The sequence below is a fragment of the Gobio gobio genome (assembly GCF_949357685.1).
Source record: "Gobio gobio genome assembly, chromosome: 4".
In the NCBI taxonomy this organism is placed as follows: domain Eukaryota; kingdom Metazoa; phylum Chordata; class Actinopteri; order Cypriniformes; family Gobionidae; genus Gobio; species Gobio gobio.
The window spans coordinates 21,383,679-21,401,651 of record NC_137100.1 but is presented as its reverse complement, the minus strand read 5'-3'; the positions used below and the strand labels follow the sequence as shown (position 1 = coordinate 21,401,651).

The following is a 17,973-nucleotide window of genomic DNA, read 5'->3' as shown; positions in this document are numbered from 1 at the left end:
ATGAAACAGGCTATGAAAATTAAATCAGATCCTCAATATCCCCTCTTTCCTGAATATGAAACCCTGCCATCAGGAAGAAGGCTCAGTTTACCAAAATGTAAAACTAATCGCCTAAAATTATCATTTGTGCCAGCCTATATTAAGCTGCTGAACGATGTGAAATAGAGCTGTGTACAACAAATATGTGAGCACTTCAGCATTTTATTTATGATTCCGGTGCTATAGAGCAATGTGCAATAAACATACTAGCACCTTAGTTTATGCAGTTTACACAAACTTCAGTGCAATGGAGCAATGTGCAATGACCACTCTAGCACTTGTACATAATCCTTTTTTTTTTTTTTTTTGGTGATTTGTGATGTTGTTTGTGATGTTTTTTATGAAGCAACGCTGCACTGTGCCCAAGCAGAATTTCCCCTTGGGGACAATGAAGTCAACCAACCAACCAACCAACCAACCAATCAGACTTTTGCATATTTTTGCTCAGTTTGGACCTGTGAATAAAATTGAAGTGGGTTTTTTCCCCTCCTTGAGAATGAGCTCCAATTTCTCCTATATCATATGATCCATAACAGCATGATGTTTTTAGATGTGTTTTTTTTTTAAAAAGGACCAGATCCACTTACTGTACATACTATGGCTCTAGATCTAACTGCATATCATTGCAAACACCTCCACATGATATAATTTCCTGCTTTGACAAAGCAATGAGATTTTTAAAGTCTGCATTTAAGTAATCTGTGGCACACTTTCACAGATTTCAAAGAATGAAACACTTTCGCTTTAACACATTGTTTGAGACATTTAAATGTATCTTTCTATTCATCATGCAATTCTTTATAACCACAGTTTCATTCAAGGGGTTGGTTTGATTTTTAAAGTCCTTTGGACACTTTCTCAGACTACTTAGACTTTTGTGTCACCCTGACTGGCATAGTGATATGAGGATTATAAAAGACTTTCGCTTCACACGGAAGCTCTCACCGTTCAGGAAGGCCAAAGTGTGTCACTGTTCTGACGCACATGGAAAGTCATTGATTCCGTTTTCCCCTGCATGCAGGATGTGAAGTGAAATGTCAGCATTACTCCATGGCTACATCTACATGTTTACAAGCAGCTACAATATTACTAGCTGGACAACAGAAAGATGTGGCAGAGACTTTTTTAACTGTTTCTACTACATACGGTACACTTGCTTGGAAAACATTAGTCCAGCCCTGAGGCTGAAGGTTTTTTATTAAACATTTAAAATTAGTTTTTAAGGATTCTTGTTTACCCATCTTACGGATACATCATCTCACTGCTGATATCTAATGCCATGACAGCTGACAGCCCAAGATGTTTCTTACTTATCTGTCAACCCTTTGCAGTTAATTACTCCAGGATCATTTCATGATGCACTCCATCAAAGCAGTCCAGTCTTGTGATGATTATTTCTGTCATTCTAAACTTGATCCACAATTACCAGCAGATGATTGAATGTGCTGTCCACATAATTCAGTGAAACATGTTATATTTTGACTGAAAATGTTTTTTTTAAGTAAAATGTTATTTGGTAAAGCTGCTTAATGCTAAGAGTAACCATTCACCTTTCGCATAACAATTGCTGTTAATGGTTGTATTATTACAGTCTGAACTGTTGATTTTGGTTTTCAATGGCTTCTCTTTTTGGACTTTTTAGACCCCGTGGTTTCATGTATAAGAAAACAACATAATTCTTAGATGATTATATTAGCTTCCCTCACATTGCAGCTCAGCCAACAGTGAGCTCTTTCTTTGAGTCATGTTAATGCACTAAACCAACTAAAATTAGAGTGAATTCATCACTGGCACTATAGAAACCACCATTCATTGTGATGTTGAATATATTTGTCTCTGAATAAACTGTGCTTTTATTTACTCCATGTACCAATAACAGCCTCTGCTTAGTGGCAGTAGGACAATACAGACCTTGTCTTTTGGTTTTCAAGATTAAGGATGGACAGATGACTCAGACATGTATATCTCCCACAGTCTGATCTTCTACACAAAGCTGAAGTACTGCTTTTCAGTAAGGACTCTCTCTTTCTGTTAGTTTTTTCTTAAGCCTTCACTGTTGTTTCTTTCAGTGCTGTTGTCTAATGCATTCTGTTTTGCGAATGCATTAGCCTGATGTTTACATTCTCGGTCCCACACCATCTCTGTCTTGCTTTCTCTGTCTCTCTTTTTGTTTTTCTTCTTTCCCTCTCCCTTTCCAAAGGCTAAAAATAGAAAGTTTTCATAGCCATTCAAGCATGAACGCAGCATTTGGAGTCAGGAAGAGCTTGTCTTGCACAAGAATTAAGGTTGTTTTGTGTGGTCATTAATCAATTGCTGGCATAATCCTGCTTTTTTGTTCCATTTAACTGCTTGAGTGAATTTAGTTCCCAAGTTGCAGCTCATACTATTAATTCTTGACTGAAACATGTCTATTGTGTGCCTTTTTGGCATGTTCCCTGACATGGGGGGAGGTCAGCGAGGATGGAATTCAGTAAAGGGTGATTCATGCTGTGTAGTTAGATGAGCTTGTGTAGAAATGGCACTGCCCAAGCATTAGTCAGACTAATGGAAAAGAGAATCTAATCTAATCTCATCCTCTGCTTGTTATGCAGCAAACATAAATAAGGCTGCCTTGCCTAAGGTTGAACTGCTTTGAACCAAATTAAAAGGGCTTTCATTAGCAATGAATGACTGAATTCTTTTCACATGTACACTATGGGCCCTATTTTAACGATCTGAAACGCGAGTGTCAAAGTAACACTCGCAAAGTAACTTTGTGGGCGGGTCTCGGCGCTGTTGCTATTTTCCCGGCGGGATAAATGGCTCTTGCGCCCGGCGCAAATCTAAAATGGGTTGGTCTGAAGTAGCTTCATTATTCATAGGTGTGGTTTGGGCGTAACGTGAATAAACCAATCCGAGCGTCATCCAACATTCCCTTTAAAAGCAGGTGCGCAAGTTCCATTATGGATTGCTATTATTATGGCGTATTTACCAGGCGCACGCCAGGAGCGGTTCACAGCCGAGGAGACTGATGTTCTTGTAAGAGCAGTGAAAGACAGAGAAGTGAAGTTTAATGTTGTACATTATGGTAAAGGTGATTTCACAGTCTTTTTTTTTTTCAGTCTTTCAGTTTTTTCAGTTTTTCAGTCGATTTTTTTTCCTGGTTCTTGACGGACAAACCAATTTGTCAGATGTCCTTATATACATATATGTCTTGCCACTATTGGGCAAACAGGTCTTATCCTTAATTATTACAATTAGCCTGAATCATTTGTAAGCTAGATTTATGCCTATTTTTTCACATCTTCGTGGCACACCACAATGATTTCCGTCATCTCATGTGTTAATATTTTTTTAGTGTAACAATTTATGATTTGCAAAAATAAATGTTGCATCTGTGTAGATTACATGAGCAAAGTGTATGCGCGTTGTGCACGCTATAGCCTACATTATGGTCAAGCATGCGCCCTTAAAATAGCATAATGAACAACGCGCAACGCGCCACTGACTTTAGACTAGGTTTTTTCTGGTCAGTGGCGCAATTGTTTAATGGAACTGCAAAATAGCACCAGGGATTGTTTGCGCCGGAACACGCCTCCTTTTTTGCGCTGAACCGCCCAGGTAGCGCAAGTTCATTCACTAGTTTAGCGACGTGCTTCTGTGGAGGGAAAAGCGCGCTTTGCGCGGGTGCAAAATAGGAATGACACATGCGTCGGTGTACAAAGTCAATTGCGCTGGGTGCAAGATAGGGCCCTATATGTGTTGAGTCATAGGACACATCTAAAATGTTCTTACTCTATAAGGAGCAATTCTGAGAAGTTAAGATGTTGCTGAAGATGAAAATGGTAATGTATAATGCAGGAGTGTGCTTCCTGGTTCTGTCTTTGATGGATATGCGAGTGTGAAAGTGGTAGATTATAGATTTATAGCATCCCAGCACAGCCTATCCCACTGGAGTGATTCATTCACTTTCAGCCCTCGTAGGGAAGGAAAACTTAAATACATTAATATGAATCTGAATAACTATCCAGTCACTCAGAGCAATCCTCTCACAGTTAAATGAGAGAGGGAGCTGCTTTCTTTAAAATCAGGTCTTTGCCCCTTTAAACTGTACCATTTTCTATAATTTTCTTAAGAAAAAGTTGAGTGCTTCTTGCACACGTAGAACTTGCCATCACACTGCTGGGGTACTCTTGGTGGTTGCCAAGGCAATACTTTGAGATGTTGTGAGGTGGTGACTAAACTAGTAGAAAAAGAACCCACTTAAACATATGATATTCTGGTCCCTAAACAAGGGGCTCCCTATTATTGATTTTTTTTTTGTCTGTTTTATTGTAAACCAGAAGAAAAATAATGTGTCTGATGCAAAACCTTTCTCTATTTGGACATTTCCTGCCACCTGAGCAAAAACATCCATTGTACCAGACCTGAAAAGGTTAGGTCATGGAACTTAAAACTTTATAGTGCTATAGTATTTTTATTTGATTCGACTTAGTGCCCCTATTATTCTATTTTAAAGGTTCCTAATTTTGTTTTGGAGGTCTCCTACAATTGATATACATGCATCCAAGGTCAAAAAACACTTTTCACATAATGTACATAGCACGTCACCTTGTTTCTCAAATAGTCTAACTCAAACTGCTCTCCTTTCTGCAAGCCTACTCTGACCTGATTGGTCAGCCTGGCCCATTCTGTTTTGATTTGTCCACAGCTTACCAAGCGCCTATTACAGGGATGGAAATTAACTTGTCCACCGACCACTGTGGCTGGTGGATTTCAAAATCTACCAGCCACTCAATGTTTTTACCAGCCACTTTCTACAATGTGTAACTGCATGTGAAAATAATACTACAAGCTAGGGGTGGGCGATATAGCCTCAAAATTATATCACAATATTTATGACGATATAGAAAAACAAAAATGGAACAAAGTTTTATTGGTTATTGCAGCTGGTAGGCAGCAGCAACTTATTAGTGCAAACAAAACCATAACATAACATTTTAGTTTTACAATAACTAATGTAATTTATGCCATGGTCTGTCTGAATATTTGATTCTGATTGACTGGAAGGTGATTTAATGCACAGGTAGTTCCAAGTCAGATGAATCCTTGTTCTATATTAATGCGCTGTTTTCATTTCAGGTGTGTTTAGACGGAGCACTGTAATCGGTTTAAAAGTCCGAAAGTCTGAATGAAAATGCTGCATATAAACACTGCTTTCATAAGGATACACTAATATATCTGAAGTGTAAAACTTTTTATTTTGTTACAAGTTATGAAGATAATGTTGGAATAATGACACAGACATAGCCTGGCTACGCCATCTCATCTGACAGCGTTTGTCCCAGGCACTTTCTACTTCAACTGCACCTGACAGAAGAATTTATTTTTCTGAGGTGTTTCTAACAGCAACACCAGATCGGTTTAGGAAACGTCTCGTGTAAACTGTCCACAGAATCGTTCAATCGGAATGACATAAAAGTGTGCATGTAAACGGGGCTATTGAAGCGCGCACGTCACTCGCATTCAGAGAGCAGAGATGGCGCTGCACGTTCATGAGCACAGAAACTTGTTATTAACGCCGCCCCGTGACGCCCCCGTTTTAGCAATAAAATAGTTAAGTTACTGGATCACTACATTATATTTCTCAGCAACGATGAGGTTACATCGCTATTTTTTCAGTAATAAACCCACATCTTCGTTAAGAGAGAAGCTGAACAGACGCAGTCACACAGGTACGAATCTCTCTCTCTCTCTCTCTCTCTCTCTCTCTCTCTCTCGATAATTAATCCAAATAAATGCTATAATCCATTAATTCAAATAAATGTAATCTTACGCACTAGTTTATCTCTGTGTCTGATTCAAAGAAGGCAGAATGCTAGATCTAATGAGCCATAACTGACGAAAATGACTGTCAATGTTACCCTTCCGGTCAAATATTGCGCTGCAAACATCAATAGCAGCTTTAAGTTGTCAATGTTTAGTCAGTTGTCAAGAAGGCTGACCTCTTGTAACCAAGTAGCTCCTTTTTAGGTACTAAGTCATTATCGGAGGCTGACATGCTGCTCATACTCTGACAGGTGTTGTTGTTGTGCGCGCTAGGGAACGTGCCATACGCCATCGCGCCGCTATATCATTGATATCGCGATATGACACTTTTTTTATCATGTCAAAATTTATACCGGTATTATCGTGGGTATGATATGGCACACCCCTACTACAAGCTCTACAATACTTAAGCACTTTATTTAATCTCAAGTCTCAATGAAATACTGACATTTTCTCTTTCTCTCTTATACACACACAAACCATGAACTGATATACATTTCATTAAATGAGTAGGGCAGATTAATGGATGTGGCATTTGGATGATTCGTGGTCTTTTATGGCTTCCAGTTTTAGGTTTTTAGTCACAACAATTAAACTATTAGTTTTGGCATCTTCTGAAGCTTGTTGACGACATACTAGGGTTGCCACCTTCAGTGTGGCAAAATAAGGGACACCCATTCACGACAATATAAAATGTTATATTATTTTACATTTGATTATTTCATTTATTTCTAAATAACTCTTTAGTAGCCTATTTGGTGCACTTTAAAGATAGTTCACCCAAAACTAAAACATTCTGTCATCATTTACTCTCCCTCATGATGTTCCAAACCTGTATGAGTTTCTTTGTTCTGCTGAACACAAAAGAAGATATTTTGAAGAAAGCTTGTACCCAGGCTGCTTTGGGGGCACCATTGACTTCCATAGAAGGAATGAATCTTCCAATGTGTTCAACATAGCAAAGAAATGTATACATGTTTGGAACAACTTGAGGGAAAGTAAATTATGACAGAATTTTCATTTTTGGGTGAACTGTCACTTTAAGCAGTCATTCTGAACCAGTAATCACTTTTTTGACAATTCTGAAATTCAAAAATGTTACATTTTTTATTAATTTACTTAAATTATGACTATATTATTATGTAATTATTTGTCCCATTTTTATCTAAATATTATTTTAATAAATGTCAAACTTTATATGGCAGGATTATTTATTGTGTATGATTAAAATGATACATTAATAATAACATTAATTAGGCTATAATCTATTAATTAACCTGTCTAAAAATATATAATGATTCTGTCTGCCAAGCTCTGATAATGTATGGAAAATTATATAAATATATTATCCATTTAAAAAAAACAATAGGCCTATACCTTTAGAAGCACGGAAGTAGCCCTATATCTCGAGATCCTCTTGCGTTCAAATGGTGGACGCGACGCAAGCTCGATATGTTTTTAAAAAACCGCGCAAGTTTACAGCGCATGTTCTTGAGACTCCGCCGCTATGGCCGCTAAAACACAACCACGCGCAAATTAACTTCTCTACTACTTATTGTGAATTTGATTTGTAACGCCACATTTTTTTTGAAGGTGTGCCTCCTCTAAAAATTTCCGCCGTCCAGGTGAAACAGTAGGCTATGCTATTTTTATTTACCCGCCACGGTGGCCGGTAGGTGAAGCGAGTTTACCCGTTACAACACAAAATTACCCGCATTTGGCTGGTGGCGGTGCGAATTTCCATCCCTGGCCTATTACCATATCTGAATTTCAGCTCCGGAGGCTTCCTCAGCAATTGTGTACGCAGTTATACAAACAGTAATGATTATCCTTATCCTTTTGATGTCCATGCAAACTGAATTTACAGCACAGAAAACAGCATTTTGTACATCTCATCAACACCAAACCAAAACCAAACACTTCCAGGCCTCAGCTACAACTACAGTGGTTGAAGGCGGGTCAAAGTAGATGTTTGTGGGCAGCCAGCAAAGAACATAGGCTAGCATTATGCACATTTTTTTTACAAACCAATGTAGGTATGTTACGGGAATTAGATTAGTCTAGGCAGTTCAGAATCAATTTTAGGAGACATTAACTTTATTTGTTGTGCAGCTTGACCTTTTACATTCACAAACACTTGATGTAACTTAAAAAAAAAAAATCATATTTTGAAAACATCCAGCTAATTTAGAAGTTACTAAATTAAGCACATTTTTAGATTACCTGAGCAAAGTTTTTTTTTTTTTTTTTACAGAGGTGTATTAACTGTGCTGTTCTTTACCAAGAAATTCTGTTTAAAAATGTCACACGGTATAGTTAATTTCTTTATTAGGTTCATACTCAAATCACAACCTTTAAAGTATTCAATCAATAAAATATTTTTACAGTGACTGATTTGGCTTGCATTGTGTTATTTCTATGAGATCTCTAAAACAGTGATTTCTTTAAAAACCCTGTCGATCTGAAGTAATCTCTGTATTAGTGCAAGGCCTCAGCTTCAACAAGCTCCAGTCCAGCATATTTTGTGTTGGTATTTGCTGATTATTCCAAAACCCACAAAATCCTTTCACCAGCCGGCCCAGCCAAAGAATAATTAACCTCCATTTAGCAAACAGCATAAAGAGGCGATATACAGCACCCACTCTGATGTCACTCAGATGCCAGTATTCTTGTTTTTGCTGTGCTGCTGTGGCTACAGTGCAGTGAAGCAGTGCCCGGTGGCCATTTGAATGTGATGAGACAAAACACATTTTGTCCTGTCATCACTCTAAATGAATGATCTCTTACACAGATACGCCAGTCTTTGTACAATGGAATGAGACAAATGGTCTCATTGTCAAATATCTGTGGTCTGGTGGACAGGAGTTGGTTAACTCAAACAATGATGTTGCTTTAGTTGTTTCAGCATATTGCTATTTAATTATTTTTGCTTAGTCATACGAAAACATCATACATTTTTATCATATAATTTATTAGGCTAAAAATAGTTATAGTTATAGAGATATAGTTGCCCAGAGGAATGGTTTTGGTTGATCATATTTTTCAAACAATTTTGTACTGCATATAGTACTACTAATATATCCAACACTAACAAAACATAATTATTTCCTCTCTACCCAGGTGTCCAGTCAACCAAAAAGTCAGGGATCCCAGCTCCTCGTGAGATCTCGCAAAGCATCTCCAGAGAACGTGTCTCATTGCGTGACCAGCAGAAAAGTTCTTCAGCCAAAAAGATGGTCACCAGTGCCAGCACCTCCAGCCTGTCTGCGCTGGCCAAGCATTCTCGTGGCTCTGTCAAGACCAAAGCAGAGTCTATTGTTTTGGACAAGACCCTGCTGGAGAGTCAGGTGAGGGAGCTCCTGGCTGAGGCCAAAACCAAAGAGTTTGAAATCAGTAAGTTACGGATGGAGCTCCAACGACATAAAGGGAAGGATTCATCATCAGAGGCTGGTACACCAGAGGGAAATTCAGAGATAGAAAGGACACCGACACAGCCTGGCGATATCCAGGTGCTTGTAGGGGAACTGAGGGAGAAGAATGGACGTTTTCAGCGTGAGTTGGCCATCTTGCGGGAAGAGAATCAGGCTTTGAAGCAGAAGCTTATTACATTAGAGAGCACTACAACACTGCTCACCAGCCCCAGCAAGCATTTAGTTAGTGGGGTTTTACCAGATAACACCACTTTAGATGCCGTCAATGGAAGCCACCTTAAAACTTCTGTGTCATCTGGTAGCATCAAAGGCTCTCCTTTACCCTCCTCAGACTCCTCAGAGATGGAGAAGATTCCCTCCCTTTCAGACTCAGTCAATTGCAGCATTAAGAGTGTGGTGCCCAGTGGTGCGGTGAAGGAGCTCTCAGTGGAGTCCTTGACAGACCGCATCCAGAAGATGGAAGAGAGTCACCACAGTACGGCCGAAGAACTACAGGCCACTCTACAGGAGCTGGCCGACCAGCAACAGGTTGTCCAGGAGCTAACAGCTGAAAATGAGCGTCTGGCAGAGGAGAAGGGCCTCTTACAGACTTCCCTACAGCAGCAAAGGGAGCGTGTAGAACTCTTGGCGCAACAGAATGAGTCCCTTCTCCAGAGGCTCAGAGATCAAGCTCAAAGTCAAGAAGCTGAGGCTTCACGTGCCTCTCGGGTTGCAGAGCTTGAACAGCGTTTGGCTGAGCAAGTGGAGAGCTCCCGCTTCGAAAGAGAGAAGCTGGTTGACATCCAGCAGCAGCTCACAGGTAGTCTTAGAGCTTTGGAAAAGGAGAATCAGGAGGCACAAATTGCTGTGAAGGGTTTAAATGAAGAATTAGAGCTTCTTCAAGGGCATCTGGGTAGCGAGAAGGTTGCTAGAGATGAGGCGGTGAGGAAAACTGAGGAACAGCTGCTAGCCACGGAGGCTTTGAGAGTGGAGAATGTCAGTCTGAAGACTCAGGTTGAGGCGGAGAGGCAGAAGGTAGCTGAGTTGAAGGCGGTGCAGAGTGCCAGTGACAACACAGAGTTGCAAAGTCTGCTCAAAGCAGTGCATGAAGATAAAGACAAGCTGGAGCTGAGCTGCACGGAGCTACGACAAGAGCTGCAACAGGTACGCAGTAAAACGGAGTGTGCTCAGGGCGCGCTAGACAAGGTATAGAACAACACTGGTAATTTATAATATAAAGATGCAGGTTTCACCCAATTCCGATAATTTTAAAGTGGCCAAAATACCGGCATGTTATTTGTTTATTACTAGTTTTAAATTTGGTAATGCTTGAATGCAATTAGGATATTATTTTAGGCCCACAGATGCGACTACAACTGTAAAGTAAATAAGTATATAAGGTAATTTGTAATACAAATTGTAAAATGTGCTATGAGTAATGGTTATCATATAGTATACACCACAGATATCCAGTCCTGTTCCTGGAGGGCCAGGAATTCTTGCAGAATTATTAAAAAACACCTGCCTGGAAGCTTGTAGAGATCCTGAAGACAGCTGTGTCATAAATTGCCTCCTACACCCTCATTCCCTATTCCCTACATTACTCCACTAATATAGAGTGAATTCACACACTGAGTGCGAGATGCATAAATTAATTTGGTGCGATGCCCATAGTACTTGGGTATTCTATAGCTACTAGCCGTTGAGTGTACAATGGTTGCTAACTCATTTAGTTGCATAATTGGATTCAATGTGTACACTTGATAATGTCCACTATGGTTATGGACACCACTACAAATGGCTATCTCCTCAAATAGAGAACTTCTTTATAGATAAAAATATAACTAATTTAATAATTGATTATCTTTACAACGGAACTGAATCAACACTGAACTGACTTCTGCTGAATAATGACACTATTTTCTTTTAGAGCTGCTGTACAGCAGAACTTAACTGTTTGTATCATTGAATTGAATTATTTTCCTGTTATCACTGTAAAGCTGCTTTGAAACAATCTGTAAAAAGCGCTATATAAATAAAGGTGACTTGACTTATATAGTATAGATGCGAAATCGGACACAGACCTTGATTAGATGATTCAGGTGTGTATAATTAGGGATGGAGCTAAACTCTGCTGGAAGGTGGACAGCCCTTAATTTAGGAGCGTTTTGGGTTTTAACTTTATCAAGAACACAAAGTTGGTGTCATATTCATGATTTTTCTTGTCCGCCTTGGCCTTATCTCTATGCAATTCCACTGCATTTTGAATGTCCTTTGCATCCATTTCCTGTCAGCCAAATAACCAAAATATAGATGGCACATATTACCCATATCTCATTCTGTATAAATGCTCAAATTCCTCAGTCAAGCTCTAGCTATGCTTCTTGGGAAGATGTGCGTAATTTACACTTTGCAGGTTTAGATGCACAGAGCCAATATTTTTCTTAGAGATGCTAACTGTTTGTGATAATTTTAAAGGTCCCATGGTATGAAATTTTCATTTTATGAGGTTTTTCAACATTAAAGGGTTAGTTCACCCAAAAATGAAAATTCTGTCATTAATTACTTACCCTCATGTCGTTCGACACCCGTAAGACCTCCATTCATCTTCGGAACACAAATGAAGATATTTTATTTGAAATCCGATGGCTCAGAAAGGCTTCCATTGGCACAATGCACTGTACACTCTCAAGACCCATAAAAGGTACTAAAGACGTCATTACTAAGTCCATCTCACTACAGTGGTTCTACAATAACTTTATAAAGCGACGAGAATAGTGTTTGTGCGCAAAAAACCTAAATAACGACTTATATAGTGATGACCGATTTCAAAACAATTCACCATGAAGCTTCGAAGCGTTATGAATCAGCGATTCGGATCGCGTGTCAAACTGCTGAAATCTCGTGACTTTGGCGATTCAAACCGCTGAACCGACTCACTGATTCATAGCGCTTTTTAGCTTTATGAGAGTCCTATTTTTATAATGATAGCTTTTTGGACAACAGTCTTGGGACATGTAGACAGATTTGTAGACCTTTCGTCCTTCAAGACATTTTATTATGTACCCTTTGGGGAACATTTATGTGGTATATTAATTTGAAAAGGACACCGTGGGTAAATCATCTCTGGGTGCTCTGTCAGCTCTCTAGTTCACTCTTAATGTCAAAAAAGAAATGACGCTCTATTCGCGTTTGGTGTGAACGCAGCATTATACTCACCAAGACTGCATTTATTTGATAAAATTATTGTGAAATATTATAACAATTTAAAATAACTTTTCTATTTCAATATATTTCAAATGTAATTTATTCATGTCATGGCAAAGCTGAATTTTCAGCAGCCATTACTCCAGGTTTCACTGTCACATGATCTTTCATTCTAAAATACTGATTTGCTGACTTACTGACCCCAAACAGTAGACCTAAACATAGTTAACCCAACCAATCAACTTCACTTATTTTATTTATGTTTTTATGCATCTTAAAATAGCACAAAATTCCTACAAATCAGAGTATTTGGTCAAATACAATAGGAAATCTGGGATGGGCACTTGGGCAATAAAGATGCAAACCCTCACCTCTGATTATCTTATTTTTAGTTCTTCAAATCCATATCAAGTGTTTTAAAAATAATTCGTTTTGTAATTAGGTTTCTCCAATAAACTGTTATTTGATTATTCAAAGGCCATATATTGCAGTCAGTGTGCAGGGCTGGCAAAGTTGCAGGCATTCATCATTGCATTGAAGAGCCTTATTAAATAAGATATACGATCCCTGAATAGCTGCACTACAGTGTTTTAAAAATAGTAACAGTTTTTTAAGCTTGTATGTGTCTGTATGTACAGGTGGAGGTAGACAGGCAGCAGCTGCTGGACAAGGTGGAGACACAGGAACAAGATCATCAAGCCAACATGCTTGCTCTAGAGGAGAAGAGCAAAGATGATGATAACCAGATCAAGGACCTGAAAGAGACCATCTTTGAGTTGGAGGATCAGGTGGAGCAGCAGCGGGCAGTTAGACTGCACACTAATCAGACCATCCTGGACCTTGAGAGTATGACCATTACTTGGCTCCCTGTTTGTCTCTAGCTCTCAGTATACCACATTGCCAAAGGATTATGCCACATGTCATGTGTGTGCTTAACTGATATCCCTTAGCCAATGCTAAATATACTGCATCATCTGGCAGAATCTGGCCTACACATAGCTAGAGTCTGCTGTGATTAGTAAAACACATTGATTGGATCTGGCAGCCTGGATGGATTGAGGGCGTTTTCACACCTGAAAGTCTGCACCAAGGTCCGAACCGAAGTTCATGTTTTGATACATTTTATACATTCGGTTAATTTTGGTTTGGTTTCACATTGCAATTATGCAAGCGCACTAAAGAACTTTAAATGACACACTTGCGTTCACTCGTCATCATCTATGTGGGCTGCATCTGGATATTGATTGGTAAACGGACGTGCGTCTGACGTCAGCGTCTTTGACAGGAATGAATGGACGCATATCGTTGCCACTATTGAACAGTGCGCATTGCTTGACTATTTTCTTTTCGTTACGTTTAAAAGTGGACATTTCAAGCTTTATATACACATATTTCTCATTTTTGTGAGACAAGTAGCCTGCTGAATTTCGGTTTATTTGAGACACGCTCCAGTTCATGCGCAAAGCATGTGATCGCTCCCGCGATTATTGTCTGCTATAGATTAGTGCTTCTTATTTATTAAATCCAGGCAATTATCTGATTAAACGTTGATTAAAATTAAGATAGAATTTATACAAAACGAAATTTCTAAGCAAAATCATGCAAAATGTATTTCAAAATCATTTCTGACCTTCTGTCTTCTGACATACTGCGCATCTTTCACTTTTAATAATCAATGTAGCCTAGATGCAATGTAGCCTCCTAAATTTTGATTCGGACCAAACTGAAAAGTCTGAAAATCCGGACCAAACAAGGTAGGTGTGAAAACGCCCTGAGATACTGAGCTATTTAATACTCCAGCTAAAATCTTTTGCCAAACTGCATCATGCAGAATTCATCTGCTCTGTGAGCCGGGAGAGGACATTTTATGGTGCAGATTATAGTTTTATTGCAGCCTCAGCCAATGTCTGTCCAGCTGCAATGAACTAAATAACTTCAAATAGCTTCTTGTAATTAGTTATATACAGGGCCTGAAATTAATTTTTTTGACCACCTGCCACAGTGACTTTTTACCAGCCACTTTTTTTTTCTCCTCGATATTAAGCCTGTCCACGTGCTTGTCCGGATTTTTTTGTGTGTGTGTTGTAGATATAATTTATTCTGAAGAAATATTCTCAACAATGTTCAATCAGCTTTGACATATTTAAATCTGCATATCTTTGATATGTTTACCTTTTATAAAGGGCATTTTTTTCCATAATCTTATTAAATATAGGCTATGCTTCAGCTTTCAGTTTATATTCTTAAATTTGATCTATAAATATAATAAGACACTGTAGGGCTGTTACCAATCAAATTAAATAATTTAAACTGAAAAATTACAACTGCAACAAAATATGTTATGAGATTTGTTTTAAATATTTTTGAATATACAAATAAGAAAAGTTGGAAAGAATGTTTAAACATGAAAGTAAACCACCAATAGGTGGCAGCAGGTGACCGTTTTAATGAGTGAGTCATTGAGTCAATTCAAGAATGAGGCAGTCGTTTATGAACAGGACATTGAATCTTTGCCATTGTACTGTAGTCTACGTCAGCGTTGCATTATTATCTCGTCCCATCTCACCAACAGTTCAATACTCGCACATCCAAACGTAGTCAGAGAAGGGCCTCATCTTCTTTCCGGTCGCATGAATGTAGTCGCATCCTCTCAAACTGCCCAATGAATCACTCAATTCTGATTGGCTACCTGCCAATGTGGCAGGTATCGGCGTTAACGTGCTGCATTAACGTGAGACTCTGATCGGGCGATTGGGTTGGGAGCTGGGTTTATACTACGCAAGCTATGATGACTTTCACCTTGATATTTTAGCGCGGATGTATACCTAGCCAAATTGCACTGTAGGGGGCGAGAGAACGAGTCTTCGAACCTGTGTGTATGCCTACTAGTGTTGTCAAAAATATTGATATTTCGCTATGTATCGATACTGAAATATCTGAAACGATACGATACTCATTTTCTACAGTATCGATATCAGCTGCGCTCTCCTCTCCTTTCCGACCGACAGCGAGTTGACACGCACCTGCCTCCTCTCATTCAGTCCGGTTAATCCTCTGAACATTGCGAACGTGTGTTCTGCTGGATTTTTCCTCATGACAGTGTGTTAGTATTGGTGTGACCGGTCTGAATTTCGCGTGGGGTTGCACATAACATTAATTCTACTACCGTAAAACTTCAAATAATAGCCGAGTCCCAAATAGACGCCTGTCTCTTTTAAACGCCTGGTGTGACGACAGGTTTGGGTAAATAAAGGCCGGTCTCAAATAGAGGCCGGGTCTGTTTTTTAGTATCGGGTTGTATTTGATCTTCTAAAACCCGTCAGATCGTCTGTTCTATGTTTTGATTAGATTTCACGTGACAGACGCAACTGTTAATGAACGACTCCTCACTATGGCAACATAACAAAGAGGTTAACGAACTTTCAGTCTTCAGTTTTTCTTAATTCTCTCAATACCACCATGGAGACACATAGAAAAAAGTATGATTTGACATTTAAGCTGACAGTTGTCAAATTTCAAGCGTGGGAAAAGCTGGATACGGAGCGGCTGAAAAAGTCCTTCAAGGTATGCTTGCGCGCACACGTGCGCGTGTGTGTTTGTGTGTGCAAGGGAGAAAGAGGAGATAATATATTTCATTAACTTCGGGATGTTATCTTAGGTATGTGGCTGTGGCCTGACAGTAGCTTCTGATGGAAGTGAGGATATCCATTGTTTCAAAGAGGGAGAGCCGTGCGCATCTGGGCGGGAGCTGTTAGTGCAAGCAAGGCAGGCAGAGAGAGGGAGGGGGAGAAGAGCGACGAGGAGGAGGAATTCGCCAATGAACTTGTAATTGAGGATCGCGGGCATGATGATAGTGATGAATAGAGTCATTTTCTATAACATGATTGCAGTTGTTTTACAGGGTAGCCTTCACTCTTTCTTGTTGATGTGTTTCGGGCAACAAGTTCATATGCTCGATGGATTTTAGCGGTAACGTTAACTTATATTGTTCTGCCCATTGCGGTCACATCGTTTCGTTTTTTGTGCTGCCAATAATCAAAGACATTTCTTACATTAAATGATTTGTTAAACACATTCAAATTAATTATAAATAAAACGTAATATAATGTTGTAACCTCCTACTGTCATGCTTGAACATCTCAACAGTAAATTAAAGGCCTGTCTCTTATAGACGCCTGTTTCAAATACAAGCCGGTGCAGTTCGGCGATTTGGGTAAATAGAAGCCCGGGCTATTATTTGAAGTTTTACGGTAATTCCCGCAGATTTTGCGCTCGCATCTGAAGCGCACACATACTGTAATAAAGCCGCCTCTAAAATACAAGTGCAGAAATGAGCTCCTTTTTCCAGTTTATTAATGGTCAAATACACTCAAAAATGTCTCAATGCCCATCTTGGTAACCAGCTCACAGGAACAGTGTTTGGGATCCATGCGTGCGTCAGGTCTTAAAGGGACAGAAGTTATTTATTATTCAAACTACAAAAAGACAAACAATCACTTACGAGCACACATTTGAATTCTGCCGAAGGCATTCAGAATATGAGCCATTTTAATCTAGATTAATTCCAAGATTACAGTGAGATTAATCTAGATTTAAAAAAAAAAATCTATGCCCACCACTGATATACACTCACCTAAAGGATGAAAATCCTTCCGAAATGTCCTTCATAAATCATTCTAATATGCCGATTTGGTGCTGAATAAGCATTTTTTATTATTATCAATGTTGAAAACGAAACTGATACATTTTCTTCAGGATTCTTTGGTGAATAGAAAGTTAAAAAGAACAACATTAATTTGTAATATAAATCTTTTGTAACATTATAAATGCATTTACTGGGAAGTTTTTAAATCATACATTAAATGCATACTTGCTGAATAAAAATATTAATCTCTTTTATATATGTGACATAATGACCCCAAATGTTTGAACAGTAGTGTATATTTAATTTTTGTGAAGTATTATTTTCATTTAGTTTTTTTGTCCTTATTTTTCAGATCAATCCAAGAGGCTAGAAGAAAACAAGGCTGAGCTGGAGAAGCAGATTAAGGCCATGAATAAACAGATGAAGGTGGAATTGTTTATCTGTTTTTCTTGTAGTTTCTTCTTTTTGTAATTAGCTGAATTAGCTGAATCAGGCATGTTTGACAGTATATGTCAGTTTCTATAATTCAAGAAAAATATCTTCCATCTGCACAGAACTTTGAGGTGCAAATGCAAGCTGTATTGCAGTCTACCATGTCAGTGCCCATCAGTCGCAGTGATTGAAAATGACATTTCCATGACCAGCCCCATGAGCTCATGAGAAGGCCAAAACACTTCCGCTCCACATGACTAAAAAACGCATTGTGTGTGTGTGTGTGTGTGTGTGTGTGTGTGTGTGTGTGTGTGTGTGTGTGTGTGTGTGTGTGTGTGTGTGTGTGTGTGTGTGTGTGTGTGTGTGTGTGTGTGTGTGTGTGTGTGTGTGTGTGTGTGTGTGTGTGTGTGTGTGTGTGTGTGTGTGTGTGTG

General features: G+C 39.0%; 1 protein-coding gene across 3 annotated transcripts in view; it reads left to right on the top strand.

Moving 5' to 3' along the window:
* specc1 (sperm antigen with calponin homology and coiled-coil domains 1) overlaps positions 1-17,973 on the top strand; it is a 270,540-nt gene that overhangs the window by 134,461 nt on the left and 118,106 nt on the right. For all 3 annotated transcript variants that reach the window (XM_079816099.1, XM_079816100.1, XM_079816101.1), the window contains 3 exons: positions 8,968-10,421; positions 13,103-13,310; positions 17,462-17,535. In XM_079816099.1, the coding sequence (XP_079672225.1) occupies positions 8,968-10,421; positions 13,103-13,310; positions 17,462-17,535 (1,736 nt within the window). The remainder of the gene's footprint in view (positions 1-8,967; positions 10,422-13,102; positions 13,311-17,461; positions 17,536-17,973) is intronic.